The sequence below is a fragment of the Felis catus genome, chromosome A1 (assembly GCF_018350175.1).
Source record: "Felis catus isolate Fca126 chromosome A1, F.catus_Fca126_mat1.0, whole genome shotgun sequence".
NCBI classification, from domain to species: domain Eukaryota; kingdom Metazoa; phylum Chordata; class Mammalia; order Carnivora; family Felidae; genus Felis; species Felis catus.
This window is the reverse complement of record NC_058368.1, coordinates 186,358,381-186,377,188: the sequence shown is the minus strand read 5'-3', so window position 1 is coordinate 186,377,188 and position 18,808 is coordinate 186,358,381. Positions and strand designations below refer to the sequence as shown.

At 36.0% G+C, this 18,808-nt stretch overlaps 1 protein-coding gene across 3 annotated transcripts; it reads left to right on the top strand.

Moving 5' to 3' along the window:
- Positions 1 to 879: 879 nt before the first annotated feature.
- On the top strand, positions 880 to 18,507 carry GABRA6 (gamma-aminobutyric acid type A receptor subunit alpha6). 3 transcript variants are annotated; one of them, XR_002162194.3, is made up of 11 exons: positions 880 to 1,356; positions 1,551 to 1,669; positions 2,263 to 2,330; positions 4,279 to 4,499; positions 4,584 to 4,666; positions 4,968 to 5,111; positions 5,522 to 5,674; positions 7,667 to 7,926; positions 14,320 to 14,381; positions 16,345 to 16,380; positions 16,961 to 17,071. XR_002162194.3 is itself a non-coding variant. In XM_006927962.4 (9 exons), the coding sequence occupies exons 1-9, from the start codon at positions 1,319 to 1,321 to the stop codon at positions 17,234 to 17,236; spliced, it is 1,362 nt and encodes a 453-aa protein (XP_006928024.1). In that variant the 5' UTR covers positions 899 to 1,318; the 3' UTR covers positions 17,237 to 18,507. The 3 variants fall into 3 exon arrangements, 2 of the variants coding, with proteins under 2 accessions (XP_006928024.1, XP_019694920.1); XM_006927962.4 differs by lacking the exons at positions 14,320 to 14,381; positions 16,345 to 16,380 and having other exon boundaries at positions 899 to 1,356; positions 16,961 to 18,507; XM_019839361.3 differs by lacking the exons at positions 880 to 1,356; positions 1,551 to 1,669; positions 2,263 to 2,330; positions 14,320 to 14,381; positions 16,345 to 16,380 and adding an exon at positions 2,580 to 2,599 and having other exon boundaries at positions 16,961 to 18,507.
- The last annotated feature ends 301 nt before the right edge of the window (positions 18,508 to 18,808 follow it).

Genomic DNA, 18,808 nt, shown 5'->3' with positions numbered 1-18,808 from the left:
GAACGGTCACCTTTGTAGAATTTAGATTCTGAAGCTACAGACTGCGAAGTGGGTGAATGCCGTGTAGATCTGGCAGGAAGATGGTGATGTGAGACACTTGTTTCTATTTCTTGTGTTCCTGAATTACTATTTAAAAATATATATATATATATACGTATGTATATATATACACAGTATATATATACACATATATGAGAGGGGGGATTCACAATGCTTAAAATTTTAACGTTTAAAGTGACTTCCTTTCTTCCAACTTCCATCTACCAGACTAGGTAAAGAATGCTATTTTTTCAGTTCAAACATTTCTCTGTTCACCTGTGGCAAGCCTATTAAAATAGTGCCCACAACATCAGCATTAACCATGTCCATGGATGCTTTATTCTTACAGTATTTGTACATGGGGAACCTTAATCAGCTATTTCCAGACATTGTCTCTTATAGGCAGCATCCATGAAATTGGCCGGGTTTTTAAAGATAGTGGTAGGACCTATTTATATCTTAGCTTGAGATGACATATCTTTGACAGGAAGAATAAGCAAAATACATAAACACAAACAAACAAACAAACCAAACCAAACCAAACCAACCAACCAACCAAACAAACAAACAAAAAAAAAACAGAAAAAAAAATTAAACCAACAGCCAGACGACCAGGAGTTGTTCTAGTGTATTGTAAGTGCTTTTCAATGAATAATGACGGGTAATTTTAAATGTGGAGGAAAGGTGCATCTGATGCCATAAAGCTGATGAAATCAGAAAGATAACCCAAAAGGATCTCAATATTGTTAGATTTTATAAGCAGTAAGAGCTGTGTAGGAATCCTTCTGTGAACCACAGAAATAATAAATGCTGAGCCATTGGAACATAATCTCAATCAGCAAGATGCCACAGCTTTCCAGATTTTCTCACAGGGACCTGCTAATTCCATGCCAAAACTAGCAGTGGATTTCTTCCTTCTAATCTCCCCTAATGCCTTATTCAATTATTGTCACTGCTCTCCGACCATACAGTGTCCTTTCAGACTCTTGTTTCCTAACTGAGTCCACCAGAAGAGGCTGAATGTCCATCAGGATGTAGTCTAAGACCATAAGCCACCTTGTTCCACATGAAAAGGCAAAAACGAGAACAAGAGAGCAAGGGAGACCTTCAAAGTTTTTCTGGTAACCTCTTCATCTACGGATTACTGGCTGGACGCAAACAGGGAAAAGAGATATGAGGGGTCTGGAATATTACTCTAGTTGATTGGCAAAGGGGTGCTTGTTAGGAGGGAGGAGAAGCCAGGAGGAGGGTGAACTGGGGCATTGCAGTGCTCTGCAGGATGGCGTCGCCTCTGCCCTGGCTGTACATTATTCTATGGTGAGTAAGATTTTGTTTTTTCCCTTCAGCGCTAAGGAAAGTGAAAGTGCACACCAACTGGGTGACTTCTGTACCAAATCATGGAAGAAGCCTGGGTGGTATGGCATGTATTTGTGGTGGAGTATATGAGGGTGGATTGGACAGCCTATTTTCTCTGAGGCTGGGAGTGAGGATCATTGACTGTCTACTCACAGGGTAGAAAATACCCTAGGGAAACTTGAAGATGAAGGCAACTTCTACTCAGAAAACATCAGTCGGATCCTAGACAACTTGCTTGAAGGCTATGACAATCGTCTGAGGCCGGGATTTGGAGGTGAGAGACAGTATCCCTACTAGACCAAACATGTGTTCTCTCCTTCTCCCTTCCTGCTGTTCTAGCATCCAGAGGCTTCAGAAGGATGGCAGAGTGGTAACGTGCAGGGGTACTGGGAAAGGCCATGTGTTCCCATCAGGTCTCTGCCCCTTCCTCTGTTCGTGACCTTTTATGAACATTATTTGAACCCTCTAAGCCTCAGCTTCCTCAGCTGTAGTGTGGGTGTATGAACAGTGCTTGCTTCATAGAGTTACGTGAGTATAGAGTGAGATTCTCCATGTAAAGCACTTTTCTTAACATTTGTCCCATTAAAGCTATCAAGATGTGTTATTGTTATAGTTTTTATTATTAGAGTATTAACTTAGTTCTCTTGCATTCCTTAAATTCCCCCAAATTGACCAGAACAATTTCAAAATAACACAACTGGTATGAGTTTTCAGGGTTGAAAAACCCAAGGGTTCCTGCTACTGAGATTGCTTCAGGATAGGTTGCAGATTCTGACCATGAGAAGGGACTTTGTGATAAGGTCATTAATTTCAGTCTCCTTAACATCACTGGTGGTAATTGCCCCCATTCTTCTGGGCTAATTTCAGGTGCTGTCACTGAAGTCAAAACAGACATTTATGTGACCAGTTTTGGGCCCGTGTCAGATGTGGAGATGGTGAGTGACTTCTGAGTGAGGAGGGTAGTTTTATTTGGTGAAGGGAGGGCAGAGTCCCAGAACTAACAGTATTGGGCATTGTTACCAAGCTTGGTTCCAGAGTCCTAATACAATATGTGTGCTCATGCTTGGAGGGCATGGCCATTAGAGCAGATTCCTGGCTTAATCTCCCTCACATTTCACTACTTTGCTTGAATGCTTTAACCTAAGGGACATTTTAAAGTCCTCTCTTCTGGCCACATATCATGCACTGATTTTTTTCTACAAAGGTAAGATTTTCCCCATCTTTACGAAGTCCTGGTAAATTTTTAGAGTAGCAAAAAGAAAAAACAACAAAGATGATACGCCATATAAGAGTATATTGAGAATATCTATGAAACTTAAAATATAGCTATTTTCTGTGGCACATCCTTCTCAGTATATTTTACTAAACAGTAGAGAGCATCATTTGGAAAGGCTAGTATGTTGTACCTTTTGTGTTACGAATGGACCAGTAGGTGTTCTGGGAACTCTGTTCCAGGTACAGATGGCTGTAGGATTCGTAAGAGAGTATTTATAGTAAGTGGCAATGAAAATCTGAACTAGTCTTCTAGAACAAAGTGTATCATGGTATTTTTTCATAGTTCTCAGGTACTATCTCCCCCTAAAAGTAAAATATAAATACTAAAATTGAAGTAAAAATAAATCTTTATATAGTTGCCTCATTTAATTAGGAAAATGTAACTGTGGATAAGTAGTTACTGGAGACTTTTTATCTTCTGCTTTTTTGAGTTGTCAAGAAAAGAGAAAAGCAAGAAGGGAAGAAAAGAAAAAGGAAGCAATACAAGAGGAAGGGAAAGGGAGAGGGAGGGACAAAAGTAAGAAAGAAAACAGGGAAGTGAAGGAGAAGGAGGAGGCCTTTATTTAAGAGATAAATGTATTAGGTCTTGAAAGAAGGGGGAGTCAGAACTATCCTGAATCCTCAATTATTTTACTATCATATTTTTCATTGACTACTGACTCACCTCCAGAATAAATAATCACAACCATATTATATTATATTATTGAAGTCTGGGGAACACTTGGAACTTCATTTTATGTATGTGTCTCATTTTTAAAGTATATTTATACAGTGGAGATTGGTTATACTCTAGACCATTATTATATGGATATATTATGTGTCAAATTATACTTTGAAAATCTAATCACCACTTGTAATAATAGGTCTCATAAAGGAACTTATAAAGTAGTCAAAGCAATTATTGGCAATATTTTGATATACTTACAAGCTGTTATTTATTATTGACTTTTGCAATGCCCTCACCATAATTGTTAAGATTTCTAATGTTATTTCATAAAAGCCACAAATTAAAACTCAAAGTTCTAATTATGCATACTTAAATGATCCTCTGAGTAATTGTGGTAACATTTGCTTTTATGTTCTCTGAGAACAATATAAGATAATTATGATGTGCAGCCAGAGTACACTTATCAAGCAAAGTTTGTCTATCCTTGGAAGTTGATTTCATGGTACCAGGGTTCTTGGAGACACCTTTGAAGGTGGACAAGACATTGAGGGGAATGGTTAGACTAACTGATGGTGGGATGGCCAACACAAAACCTAGACTGTAAATCTTTTCATATTTTTCTTCTAAGCTAATGAAGGCAAAATTGATAGGCCAATAGATGGAGAGGTGGATGACTAATAGAAAGGAGGAAGAATGTGGAAGAGGGTAAAGGTGAAGGAGGGAGGTTTGCACGACACAATACTATCTTTTATAATAATGTTGCAAACTTTGCGTTTGAGAAAAATAATAATTTACTGAAATCATAGTTTTTCTGATAGACTATTGTCATAAAAAGTTGTTTTATTTCTTAAATTTTAGAATTGGGTATATAAGCTAGTGAATCAACTATTCTTAATAAACTATCTCCCCAGTTTGCATGAATATCTTATTTTTTTTCTTAGGAATATACAATGGATGTTTTCTTCCGCCAGACTTGGACTGATGAGAGGTTGAAGTTTGGGGGGCCAACTGAGATTTTGAGTTTGAATAACTTAATGGTCAGTAAAATCTGGACACCTGACACTTTTTTCAGGAATGGCAAAAAATCAATTGCTCACAATATGACAACCCCTAATAAACTCTTCAGAATAATGCAGAATGGAACTATTTTATACACTATGAGGTGAGGTTTTCCCAATTCAGCTTTCTCTACCCAAATGATTTGTCCATCACACTAACTCGGAACCATTTATTTCAATGTCCCTAGGCTTACCATCAATGCTGACTGTCCTATGAGGCTGGTTAACTTTCCTATGGATGGGCATGCTTGTCCACTCAAGTTTGGGAGTTGTAAGTTACAAAAGACTTCTGAAAGCCAAATGATGCATTCAAAATATACAATTATTTGATTATAGTCAGAGACTGGGAAGCAAAAGAGAAATGTTACTATGATACTCTCAGTGAGATTCCAGGAATATACTCACTTAATCATGTCTGTCAATCTTATAAATAGAGGTTTTAGTTACACAGAGTAAAGAATACCATTAAAGAAAATTTATGTTTGTATTTTCCTTTTTATATGGACAAGATTTGCTCTAAAAAGGAAAAACACAACTAGTCATATTCACTGCTGTTTGTTTAAAAAATTCAGATGCTTACCCCAAAAGTGAAATCATATATACATGGAAAAAAGGACCACTTTACTCAGTCGAAGTCCCAGAAGAATCTTCAAGCCTCCTCCAGTATGATCTGATTGGACAAACAGTATCTAGTGAGACAATTAAATCTAACACAGGTAAGAATTAGACCAACTCATGAATGCAACCCAACAAGGTGACCCCAATGCACATTTTCAAAGTATATATTTCTTTCTTCTCTGCATTAGCCATCCTCAGCTACGCTTGCTGTTTTGAAGTGATGAGTAGCTTTCTTTAAAATTGATTTTGCAACCATGTGCGTATAAGGATTTGTGTAACCTTGGGATGAGTAGTTTTCTATGTATATGACACAAAGAACACCACCAAAAACAGTGAGCTGATGTATCTATCATTCACTGATTAAGTATCTTTGTCATACATTGAAATATGCCTTTGCTTGTTTTCTTCTAGCCCATGTTAATTTAAAGATCTGCAAGATTCATTTCCAGCTGCATTCTTTTTGCATACTGTCAAGAGCAATAATTCTGATATATGTGTCTTCCAACAGGTGAATACGTAATAATGACAGTTTATTTCCACTTGCAAAGGAAGATGGGCTACTTCATGATACAGATATACACTCCTTGCATTATGACAGTCATTCTTTCTCAAGTGTCTTTCTGGATTAATAAGGAGTCTGTCCCAGCCAGAACTGTCTTTGGTATGCTTCATTCTTTGGCTATACTTCACCCATCCTCCAGCAATTATTGCTTGTGTATTTTAGGGGAATATTCACACTAGTGCACTTTTTCAATCCACAAAGGAAATAGACTCCTATCTTATTCAGGCATATGTATTACATAAAATGACCCTTATATTATCCTAAGCTGTGTGGTGAATCTACAAAAAATTTGTCTTAGCAAGAATTCTGGCTGGATTCCTGTGACTTTCATGTGCCCTATTAAGGAGGCTTTTTTGTTTCGTTTTAGGTTTTTTTTTGTTTTTTTCTTTTTTAAAATCTCAGGATGCTTGGGTGGCTCAGTCAATTAAGCATCCAACTCTTGATTTGGAATCAGGTCACGATCTCCTGGTTCATGAGTTTGAGCCCTGCGTGGGGCTCAGTGCTGACAGCTGACCCTCTCTCCCCTCCTCCCCTGTGCTCTCTCACCCTCTTGCTCTAAAAAATAAATAAGTGAGCATTAAAAAATAAAATAAAATCTTAATTTGCTATTTCATAACTAAGGAAAAGCAGAAAAGTAACAACTGACATGTAAACCCATGAAAACAAAGGCTAAGATATTGAACCCTGATATATAAATTATATCTAATATATAAATTAAATCTTGCTTTTATTAGATTGAATTGTAAAACGTTGCCATTTTTCAAGATCTGAAAATAGTTAAATATAATCAATTTCCCATGGTTCAACATAAATAATGAGCTCCATTTATGATATATAGAATCACTATTAGTTTTTTTTTTTATTTATTTATTTTTTTAATTTTTTTTTCAACGTTTATTTATTTTTGGGACAGAGAGAGACAGAGCATGAACGGGGGAGGGGCAGAGAGAGAGGGAGACACAGAATCGGAAACAGGGTCCAGGCTCTGAGCCATCAGCCCAGAGCCTGACGCGGGGCTCGAACTCACGGACCGCGAGATCGTGACCTGGCTGAAGTCGGACGCTTAACCGACTGCGCCACCCAGGCGCCCCAAGAATCACTATTAGTTTTGATGGAACAAAATGTAATAAGAGAAAGAGCTGTAAGCGAAAATATCATCAATAACAAAATCCAATTTTTTTCTGAGTTTTCATGATTATAATTTAGAATTTCATAGGTAAGACCTGAGTTGAACTGAAATCTCACATGAATTTTGACTTTTTAATTTAGTATATTTTAAAATAGACCTCCTTCTGCAAATTATAAAAGAATATCTATACAATGATGTTGACCATCTTGAAATTACATAAATTCCCCAAGTATAATACAAGACATGAAACTGTTGACAACTCAGTGATGAAATTATTTTCTCATGAGTAAATATTTTATCTTAAAATCAAGCTAGAAATTTTAAAAAATGAGGGACTTAATTTATGTTTACTATTCATACCAGATAGATTTCTTAAATATGATAATAGATATTATCATCTATTCAGATAGACCAGGAGTTCAAGGTTTTAGTACTTACATGATAATTACTTGCTGTGAGTTTTCTTAAGAAGTAAACAACTAGAATTATTTGTGAGTTAAGCTTTACAATAGTTAAACTAAATCAAATTAAAAAATATTTTTTGATCAACTCCAGTGTACATGCCACTGCACTGGGTACTGAAGGATACAAAAATTTTAATACCTATGACAGTAATTGTCAACAATTAAAAAAACAAAAATAACATGGGTGCCTGGGTGGCTCAGTTAGTTAAGCGTCCGACTTTGGCTCAGGTCATGATCTCACTGTTTGTGGGTTTGAGCCCCACGTTGGGCTCAGTGCTGACAGCTCAGAGCCTGTAGCCTGGTTCAGATTCTGTGTTTCTTTCTCTCTCTCTCTGCCCCTCCCCTGCCTGTGCTCTCTCTCAAAAATAAACAAACATTAAAAAAAACAATAACAAAAATTACATTTGCAGAACGTTTAATCCACTGACACATTGTCATTTGATGTTATTATCAGATTCTAAATGCTAATACTGCATTTCTCATTCTTTTTCATTTTAGGGATCACCACTGTTTTAACCATGACCACACTAAGCATCAGTGCCCGGCACTCCTTGCCAAAAGTGTCGTATGCAACTGCCATGGACTGGTTCATAGCTGTTTGCTTTGCTTTCGTCTTCTCTGCTCTTATTGAATTTGCGGCTGTCAACTATTTTACCAATCTTCAGACACAGAAGGCCAAAAGGAGGGCACAGATTGCAGCCTCACCCCCAGTGACAATATCAAAAGCGACTGAACCCTTGGAAGCTGAGATTGTTTTGGTAATTGTTTACTTTTCTAATGTTACCTACCAGTTAGGAAAAGGCAGCCAAATGGTGATCACAAACAACTTAGTAGTCCAAAAATACTATTAGTTGAGCACAAGTTACATAATTCTGGTTCTAAGGCCAACTTCTTTTCCAACTTCATAGAAGAAAAGAAACCTGAAGCAGCAATCCTTCATTTATCTTTGCTCTAAACTTTTGGCATTCTTTTATCATCCTCACTGGTACTAGCAGATTCCGTGCTCTCAGAGGAGATGAGAAAATTCTTCTCAGCCTTTAGATGTTTCCTTTGAACAGGTTTACTTCTACCAACTAGGGAGAATAAAGTGAAAAAGAAAAAGTTCCTAATGAAGCTTCAGAGTCTTAGGGAAATAAACAGGGACTCCTATAGAATAGACAATTTTTGTTAGAAATTGTCTATTTGCTGCTTTATTTCATGAAGGCAAGATGTGAATAATAGGTTCTGTGAATGCTGAGTCATAAGCAAAGTTTTTGATTTACGTGAAAACATTCTCATGTTCATATTTGTATATTAAATGCATATATCCCAATCTGTTCTTATTCAAAGACTTAATAATAAGTGATAAATACCTATAAAATTCAGTATAGATTTTCTGTTGCTAAGCTCTGGTCCTCAAAGGTTTTTTTGAAAAAGAAATAAATTATAGCATTAATAATTCAAGGGTCATGAATGTGTCCCCAAATTTCAATTTCACATCTGAGTAAAGTCTCACAACAGTTCAACTGCACACACTTTTTTTTAATGGATTTTAGAACTTATTGACAAATGCACGTTTTCATGTCAATGCAAATTCCAAATAGTAATTCTTGAAACAAGAAAATTTTGCTCTGTAACATCAAGTACTGCGAACACTTTGAACTAAAAATGTCTTTATAACCAATTCTTGTGAACATTTCCAAATCACGGAACCACATGAAGTCTAGGTAATCCTTGGTTAACTTTAATGATAAAAATTACTATGTGTGTTGTACTTCTCAAATACTCAGGCATGTATTTGGGTAAAAAGATGATACTTTCCTATTGAAACATCTGGTTTGATATACTAAGAAACAAGTTTCTTGGTGTATTTCTTGGAATCTATTTTCTCCAAGGATAAGATAAAATAAGATATAATTTAAAGATTTGTTTTCTTAAATTAGCTCTCATTAAAAAAAGTTTACCATTCTTTTTACCAGTGATCCAGAGTAACTACCTCTGCTTACAAATCAAAAACAGTGTCTCAGAGGGGGGGAAATGTTAGTTACTAGTTGGTAGGAAAACTAGAAATTGATTCCATGAGTCCTGATATCCACCAGAGGCAGAGGCCATCCCCTCCCCCAATAATTTCTCAAAGGTTGAAGTATAAAGGAATGCATACTGCAATATAAAACATTTTCAGAATGCTGGGCCATTCCCAAAATTCTTCCCATGACCTAATGTTGTTTTCTTTATATAAATGTTTTGAAAGGCCACAAAAATATCAATTTTATAGCAAAAAAGATGCTACTCTGAAGACTCAGTCCAAAACACTTGAAAATATTTTTTTCAGAAAATATTTTTGAGAATTATTTTGTTTGTAAAAATAAGTGATTATGTTATAAACGGTCTGTATATATATAGACATATAATCAATATATGTCCCAATGGCCATACGTTATCTTAACATGTGTCTATAGAGAAAGAAGAATTGGTATTTATCAAAATTCAGTTTAACAGTTTTCTTTGAGAAATGCAATTAAAATCAAAAGAGAAATTCATGAAAGACAAGATAAAAAATAACTCAAATGATTTTAAATATGTTCTTTGATCTGATATTGAGATAAAAAGAAAGACCAACTTCCTTATTCAATTCTTTTGGAGTATGGATCACTGAGAGGAAAATGACTTCAAATCCTTGGAGAAAGTATAGAGTTAGCATTCCCTATGTCTATTATTTTAAAGGTATAATTTATTAATAAGATGGAACTTAAGATCTCAGGTTTCCATATAAGCTATCTTCTATGATTCTAAAATAGTAACCTATAATGAGCAGGTCCTTTGGGAAGCTAGATAAAAAATGCATTTTAAATCATCTCAAAGTTGACTGCAAGTTGACTTTTTTCTTATGAAAAAATTTATTTCTTAACCTGGTTTCACTTAAAATATTTTAAGGCAATGGAAAGCTGCATTTTGTTTCTAAAAGGCTGGTCAAAGCATAAAAATAAAAATAAAAACCAAAATAAGCAAACCTAACAATGCAAACCTTGTAGGTATCAAAAATAAATATAGATGATTACATAGAACATTTACATTTTATTTATTCATGTCAAACCTTGGCAATTTGCCTTATATAAAGCAGAGGAACAAACATAAATTACACATTTGCAATTTATACAACACAATGGTATATTATGATTGCCAGGTCATTTTTTTCTTTCAAATACCATGACATTTAAAAATGGCTATTCAGTTGTAATCAAAATAACATTACTTGAGTAATTTGAACATTAAAATAGCAAACCAATGTGGTGAGGTTGAAGTAAAATTACGTGCTTAGATATTTCATGTGATTCTAAGTTTATATTTTAATGTCCTCATTGCTTTTCACAAGAAACTACTTAGAATGAATATGGGAGAAAGTTTATCACTTTGATTTTGACCTTGAAATGTAATATAATAATGGCAAAGAAATTCAGGAGTTTTAAATGTAGTACTCAAACCCAAAGAGACATCTAAAACTAAATCCTCAGCGGTGTTCTGTAGACAAATGATCCTCCTGGTTTTAAGGCATTTGGAAGTAGATACTGGGTTTTTTTTCCTTCTTCTTTTCTTTCTTCATTTCTTCCTTCCTTCTTTGTTTCTTTTCTTTCTTTCTTTCTTTCTTTCTTTCTTTCTTTCTTTCTTTCTTTCTTTCTTCTTCTTAGATTTTGAGAAGAAACTGTCCACAGCTTCTTTCTTGCTTATATGGTATCTTCCTTATTATTTTTATCTGGCATGCTCTCTTGGGATTAGAGAGTTATTCTTATCTTCATGTTTCATTAATTATTATGTGACTAGGGTGTATTTATTTTGTGTGTAAGACCAAGTTTGGACCTCAATCAATTTTTGGATTTTTTTTCTAGTTTCCTTGTTATTTTAAAGGTCTAAGCCCTCATTCCTATGTTCCTAAGAATGAATTCCCCCACCTATTGACACATCCAATGTGGCTTTTCTTCTTCACAGGAGGTGTGATATTCTTGGTAAATTATCTACAAACAAAATTGCCCAAAATTTCATTAGCCAGGACAATAATTATATTTATAATGATTATGCAGTTTATTCATTTATTTTTTTTCTTTTCATCTGGAACCCATTTATTGAATACCTATGTATTCATTGAACTATTCATACCATAAGTACTTGTTAAATGTTTTTATGTTCCATATCCTTTGTAGAATGCCGGGGATACATTTAGTGATTGACATCAATAGGGCCTCTTCCCTCATAAGCTTCTTGTTCAACAGGAAGAAAGACAAACCAATAAGCCATGACAAAACATTGTGATAAAGGTTTTGGTTAGAGACGTATAGTGGCTAAGGAAGAGCCATGTGAGAATACCTAACTCGACTGGAGGGGTCATGATTCTGAAAGAAGTGATGCCTAAGCTGAGATAGAAGGATGAACCTGGTCCTGTTCTAGAAACACTAAGTCAATTGCTAGAAACTTGGGCATAGAGAGGAAAATAAGACATATTATGTCCTTTTTATAATCCCTTTCAAGGTTGGGATGATCTGCTCAGCCATTATTATGCTTCCCTCCACCTATGTAAAGAGATACAAAGCATATAATAAAAGATTTGCCTCCTGCATTCCAAATATTGCCAAGATTTCTTTGAATACTGTCATTACTCTGTAGAACTAAGGGTTAAAGTAAGTTAATGAGAGACTCTGAGTCCCTTCACCATGGTTGTGCTATTGCATAAGTTATAGAGAGGGTAGTGTGGATTAGATGAGGGATGTAGGTGGTTAGTTCTTTCCCCATACCCTCTATCAAATCCCCATACAGTATTTCCTTCTCTACCCTCTAAGCATTCCAATATGGTTTGTAGACATGTGCCCCACACCACTAACCCACCAGATTGCTGCCAATAAGCTGCTTCTTTATAGAAATTCTGGAATCATCTCTGTCCCAATTCTACCAGCTATTATGTAGATGCAAGAAAATTTGATGGAATTTTTATTTCTTTCATAATAATTAATATAATAGTGGGTTTTTTTAAATATCAAGTACTAAATGTTTTCAAAAATGTTTTCTCTTGGAGTGCCCGGGTAGCTCAGTCAGTTAAGCATCTGACTCTTGATTTCGGAGCAGGTCATGATCTCACAGTTCTTGGGATTGATCCCCGCATCAGACTCTGTGCTGAGTGTGGAGCCTGCTTAAGATTCTTTCCCTCCATCTCCCTCTGCTCCTCTGGCACGTGTCATCTCTCTCTCTCTCTCTCTCTCTCTCACCCTCAAAAATATTCTCTCTTATATTTGTTGCCCTGTTTGCTGGTTCTAAAAACAGATGCTTTGTTTGTTCCTTGAGTAATGCAGCCCTGGTTAGAATCTCTCTCTTGTGAGGTAACCCATTGCCCCCTCCTCTATAACATATTAGATTCACTGAACGTCATACCAAAATTGCCTTAACCACTTTCCAAATGTCTTATCCTTACATCAAATAACTGATTGTCATAAAGTCCACTTTGACTCAAAGTACCTTTGCAATGTGGCATTACTTAAAACAAAGCAGTACTCTATAAATACCCAGAGCAGGATGGCATTCAGCAGCAGGGGAGCACTGGAAAAATTCAAAGCCACAGGTGTTCCACTCAAAACAGTGACAGCCCCAAGCTGAGCCCTCATCTGGACTCTGACAAAAACCTATTTTACCATCAGCTGAAGCTGCTGGGCTTACAATAGAGCAGGCGGGGTCTGATGCAAACCTGTATCTTGAATGGCTTGCAAAATTGGCTTTCTTTTCATTTCAGAAATTCAATGTGATTCTTCTAAATCGTAGTCCAGTTTTCTGTATTGCCAATTCCCAATTATGCAGGAACTGATTGTCCAGCATGTGGGTTAGCCAGGCCTCTTGCATTTCCTTGAGCATATCGTATTTACTGCCTGCTAGAAATACCCCCCAATCACTGCTGGGCAGTGAGATAGCTGTGACTCTAAATCAGTGATACTCAGCGGTAAGAATTTTCTCCCCAGAGAATATTTGGCAATCTGGAGATATTTTTGGTTGTCACAACATTGGGGAGTGGGTTGCTGCAGGTATCTTGTGAATAGAGCACAGGGATGCTGCTCAACGTCTCATGATGTACAGGACACAACAAAGAAGTATGCTACACAAAAGGTCAATAATTCAGTGGTTGGGAAGCCATGCCCTGAACTTTAAAGCTGATGGGAAGAAACCACAAAAATGATTAACAGTGTGATTGGTAGCATCATAGGCACTGCCAGTTATTGTGTGAACTTCCTGCTTAAGCCTTCATTTGTTCATCTTTAAAATGAAAATAATACTATTACCTTATAGATTTTTTCTAGGAATAAGCAAAACAATGCATGCAAAATGCTGTGCAGTGCTTGTTACTGGTAAGCATTTAGATATGGTACTTACAGTATAATATGAAACAACATACTAAAATATAATGTAAAACAATCATAAAACTTTTTGTTTTCTCCTCTTTGCCTGACTAAGAAATTCTGGAAATTTTTAGATTTTCATTCATTTGTTGAATCAGCATATGCTTATTAAGAATATATTCTGTTCTATGCACTGGCTAGGCACTGTGGCACACTCATACTCAAGAATAATATGTCCTGTGAGGTGCCTGGGTGGTTCGTCAGTTAAGCATCTCACTTAGGCTCAGATCATGATATTGTGGCTCATGAGTTCAAGCCCCACATGTGCTCTGTGCTGACAGCTCAGAGCCTGGAGCCTGCTTCAGATTCTGTGTCTCCCTCTCTCTCTGCCCCTTCCCTGTTCACAATCTGTCTCTCTCTCTCTCTCTCTCTCTCTCTCAAAAATAAATAAATATTAAAACAATTTTTTTTAAATGAAGAATATATGCCCTCTACCAATAAGTGGATTTCACGTCAGGAAAGGAGATAAGGCACAATAATGTTTAGAAGGAAGAATGTAAGAACATGATAATAACTTTAAGGCAAAAAAGTATTCTCTCTAATATATATATATATGTAAAATATCTATCCATCTATCTATAAATCTATTATATAAATATATCTTACATTTTATTCCTCAAATTCTTAACAAAAAGAAAAAAACTTAATTCCTAACTTTAAAGATGGAAACTTCATTTAGTAGGTAAGTAGTATATGTGGAATTGCAATCCAGGGCTCTTTGACTGTCCTGTCTTAACTCTTCAGCAAGCCTCCATAGAGATTGTTTGGAGAAGTAGATGAGGAAATGGCAAATCTTTAATTCCAAGGTAATGTCATTAATTTTTTCATGGTGTTTGGTCTTGAGTGATGTTGCTTAACGCTGGACAAAAGTCATTTGGTAATTCTTATTAAGTTATGTGTGACAATGCCAAAAGATTGACAAATACCTTTTTGCCCCACAGCTCTAAAGAGGGGAAGATAACTCAATGCTTTATATTTTTATGGCAGATTATGTTTTATAATCACTTTTTTGTCTCAATGAATTTTTTTTATGTCTACCCTGTTTCTCCTTAAAAAAGAAATGAACACAGGCAATGCATGCCATTAAAAATCAAGGTGAGTTTAAAAAGAGAATCTGGTTTAAAGGATTGCCCTCTTTCTACTCCATCACGATCCTTAGAAATTTTACTAGACTAAAATTTTTTAGTGTTCCATGGATCTGGGAGGAGGATAACTCTTTTTGGAAAATGCAACAGTAATACATTTTGCTCTTTTATGTGGAGAATATTTCAATAACATACTCAATGGCTGAAAATTCCAATTAGAATCTGAGATACACAATAGAAAGCTCTTGGAAGAAGTTACTGTGTTTATTTCCTAAGACAGGCAGCATACACTGAGACCAAAATACCACTACTCTGGTCCTATCCTCATACTGACTGGTGATCCTGAGCACAGTAGTCCTTATTTGTCACATGTTTTTTAGTAGAAAGTGTCACTTGTTTCCTAAGTTCAGCAGACTGAAACCTTTACTATTTTAAATTATCTTCTACTCCCAAGACCTATGATTTATTTAATTCTGTCCAGAATACCTAGCTCAATTCTGTGCCAATACCTAACAAATAAAGATACACTTTCCTTGAAATTCACCATGGGTGTGAGAAATAAAACTTGACTATAGAGATTCATTTTTGTTTTTGGTGAAGAGAGAGATTTTCCCATGGTCTCTAAAAGCACACTGGGCTTGAACAGTCAATGATGTCTATTATTATTTAGATACTCAGTAAATTCCATGACAAATCAAACAGCAAAATTCAGGAGAGGAAGATAGAGAGAAGAGGTTCTTGGAATTGTTGTTTCTCACACTCCAAATGTCACCACATCGGCAGGTCACTCTGGTCCTGTGGCTCAACCAGCACAGGGGAGGCAGCTGCCTCATCCTGTTGCCGCGGGGTTGCTGGCTAAAGCCACAGGAGTCTGCCCATGTGAGTAACATACCCTGCCAGGCATCAAAGTGGTGATTTTGCTGCCAGGGAGAAAACAAGGCAGTTTTACAAGAGCAGAGATAATGTACAGCAAGTGTTCGAAGGCAGACCCAGCAACGACAACCTGGCCACAAGGAGAGTGACTATTACAGGATGTAGACAGGAAAAGATACAAATCAAAGGAAGATTCCCTAGTCTCTAACAGTATGAAAAGAGGCTAAAGCAAACAGAATTAGAGTCTCTGAACTAGACCCAATCCTTCAGAGTAAAAACAAGAAAATGTGGGGATGATGAAACAAGCATTGAAATTGACCAGCGTAGTTTATTACTAGTCACCATAGCTGTGCAACTATGGACGAGGCATTTTCACCTCCACCCTCTGGACTTAGACTTCTCACCTAACAATTAATATGCTAAATATCTCTTTCAAGACAAAAATTAGTTGTCTCATGATTTCAAATGATAAAAAATAACATATAACAATTCTGAGGTCAGTCAATGAATCATTTTTTGGTGACTTAGAATGGAGGGAGACCAGTGGAGAAGTTCTGAATGGGAAGCAGAAAGCTCTCAATATAAAACTTCTGGGCTTAAGAGGCAATTGTATTTCAAGGAATAAACAGTCATCCCATGCAATTTAAAGGTATTGATACTTTGCCACTGGCTTTTCACAGATACAAGCACCTTAATATTTTTTGTTGTTGTCATCTCAGCTGGTTCAAATTTATGAATGTGTGATGATAAAGATGTAGGCTAGAAGAATGATATCAACTAACTGAACTGCTATATTTTCTTCTTTTTTTAGTGTTTGTTTATTTTTAAGAGACAAGAGTGCAATCAGGTAAGGGGCAGAGAGAGAGGGAGATACAGAATCCAAAGCAGGCTTAAGACTCTGAGCTGTCAGCACAGAGCCCAATGTGCGGCTCGAACCCACGAGCCATGAGATCATGACCTCAGCCTAAGTTGGATGCTTAACCAACTGAGCCACCCAGGCGCACCGCTATATTTTCTTATATTAACTAATTGTTCATATATTCCAAAGTGAATTCCCCTCTCGTTGCCCACACTCATTGCCCTATAGGCTTATGCATCACCAGCAATTGCAAGTGGCTAGATAAGCCTTTGTAACATGGTTCATCTCTTCCTAATAGCCTAATGCTCAACACAGTTTCTGGGATGTGGAATATGCTTGGCATCAATTTCTGATGGATTAAATTATAGGATGTTAGATAGAAACAAAACATTTTTTTAAACTTAACACTTTCTTGGAAAAGCAGCACTATCAAATGCTATTAACAATTTGCTAATATTTTATCTTACATAGTAAGTAGTCAATAAATATCTGTCAGTGATGAAAAAGTGAATAACTAAGTAATCTCTAGTCTTTTACCTAGGCTGAATTTTATGTCTTTTCCCTACAGCATCCTGATTCCAAGTATCATCTGAAGAAAAGAATCTCCTCTCTGACCTTGCCAATAGTTCCATCCCCTGAGGCCAGCAAAGTCCTCACTAGGGCTCCTATCTTACAGTCAACACCTGTCACACCCCCACCACTATCTGCAGCCTTTGGAGGCACCAGTAAAATAGACCAGTATTCTCGGATTCTGTTCCCTGTTGCATTTGCAGGATTTAACCTTGTATACTGGGTAGTTTATCTTTCCAAAGACACAATGGAAGTGAGCAGCAGTGTTGAATAGCTTGCAGCCAGGATAACTTCTATTCTATAAGTTCTCATTTTCTAATTTTTAAAAATAGCATTAAGAATTGTATGGATGCTTTTCTGAACATTGAAAACCTGTAACACATAGCTTTGAGTAAGCATATTTGGGCCAAAAAGCAATAATGTTACCCCTCAAAACTGGAAGTTGAAGGTTGTTGAAAACTGACTTTTCTATATGTTAGAGGAAGAATTTGTATGAGAATAAGATTCCCTGAAGATGAATTTGTCAATCTTTGTCTTTCAATGTTCAATATTTTAATTGTCACTGTGAAGAGCATTAACCACAAAGATAAAATAAGAAATGCTAATACTTCCAAAGGTTGCCTTAAAATATGTTTATTTTGGCTTAGTTGTCAAAGAGTACACAATATAAATAGTCTAAATATTTATCAATAGGTTAATACCAGCATGTTGAAGGCCTTTGTGCTAGTAAAATGGTTTCCAGTGACATTGTTAAGCCTGTATTAACAATTAACAGTTAAGCCTGAACTTAGCCATTTGTTTTTAACCTTGCTGTGCTATTTTACCTCAATAAATACATAAAGTATGCATATGTATATTGCTTTAATTAAGCTGCAATACAGTGGTGTTTTATCTTATTAGGAGCTCCTTTAAAAATAATATGCTCATCATAATTCCATGAGATTGTAGAAAAAAAATGAGACTATAAGGAAACTTTGTTATATTTTGACTGTGGTTATATCTCATATTTTCTACCTTTTTAAGTATGCCACTAAATAAAACAAAAATAAACATGGTTCCCTGGATCTGGTTAATAAAGATAGGGAAAAAGAGCTTTCTCTTAAATATGAAGAAATGAAGTGGTTACCTCTACCCAATGTTAGAGTCCCCAGTGATTCTGACAGGTAGAAGGTATGGGACAGGCAGTCTCAGTCATCTCACTCTAAACAGAGTTAAGTTTGTATTCACAGAGACAATTTTTCATGTCTTTCCTGCTTCACTCAACATGCTTTCGGTTGTAAGATGAATAAGGTCTGAGCATCCAGTGTATAATATGACAACTAGAGTACAGCACTATATTACACAATTAAAATTTGGTAAGAGAGTAGAACTTGAATGTTCTCAGCAAAAAAAAAAGGTAAATATGTGAGGTGATAGATACATTAATTGACTAACTCAGTGGGGAGAATCATTCATAATGTATTCATATATCAAATCATCACATTGTACACTTTAAATACCTTGTGATTTTGTCAATTATACCTCAATAAAGCTGAAAAAAATTAATTGAGACTATTTCTCTTTTTATGCTATTCTATTTCTCCCTGATTCTAAGTCCAGCCATGTTTCTCCCATATTGAATGATACTCTTAGAGAAACAGGAACTAGAAGTAGGAAAAAGCATGTGATGTGGTTTGTCCAAACTGATAAACTCTTCATTGCTGTTGTTGGGGCTTAAATATCATTGCTATCACCCTGAGCTATGAATGCAGAAAAAAACATTTTGAGATTACTACTCTTGAGTTAATACAGAAAAATGGGAAAATTCTACAGCCTAACAAATGACAAGTTAATTGAAATAGCTCTC

Excerpts from the sequence above, each read along its gene's own strand:
- GABRA6 (XM_006927962.4), top strand. The coding sequence starts at position 1,319 with ATGGCGTCGCCTCTGCCCTGGCTGTACATTATTCTATG. Across the intron at positions 1,670-2,262 it reads TCTGAGGCCGGGATTTGGAG|GTGCTGTCACTGAAGTCAAA; the intron begins GTGAGAGACAGT and ends GGCTAATTTCAG. Across the intron at positions 4,500-4,583 it reads ACTATTTTATACACTATGAG|GCTTACCATCAATGCTGACT; the intron begins GTGAGGTTTTCC and ends CAATGTCCCTAG.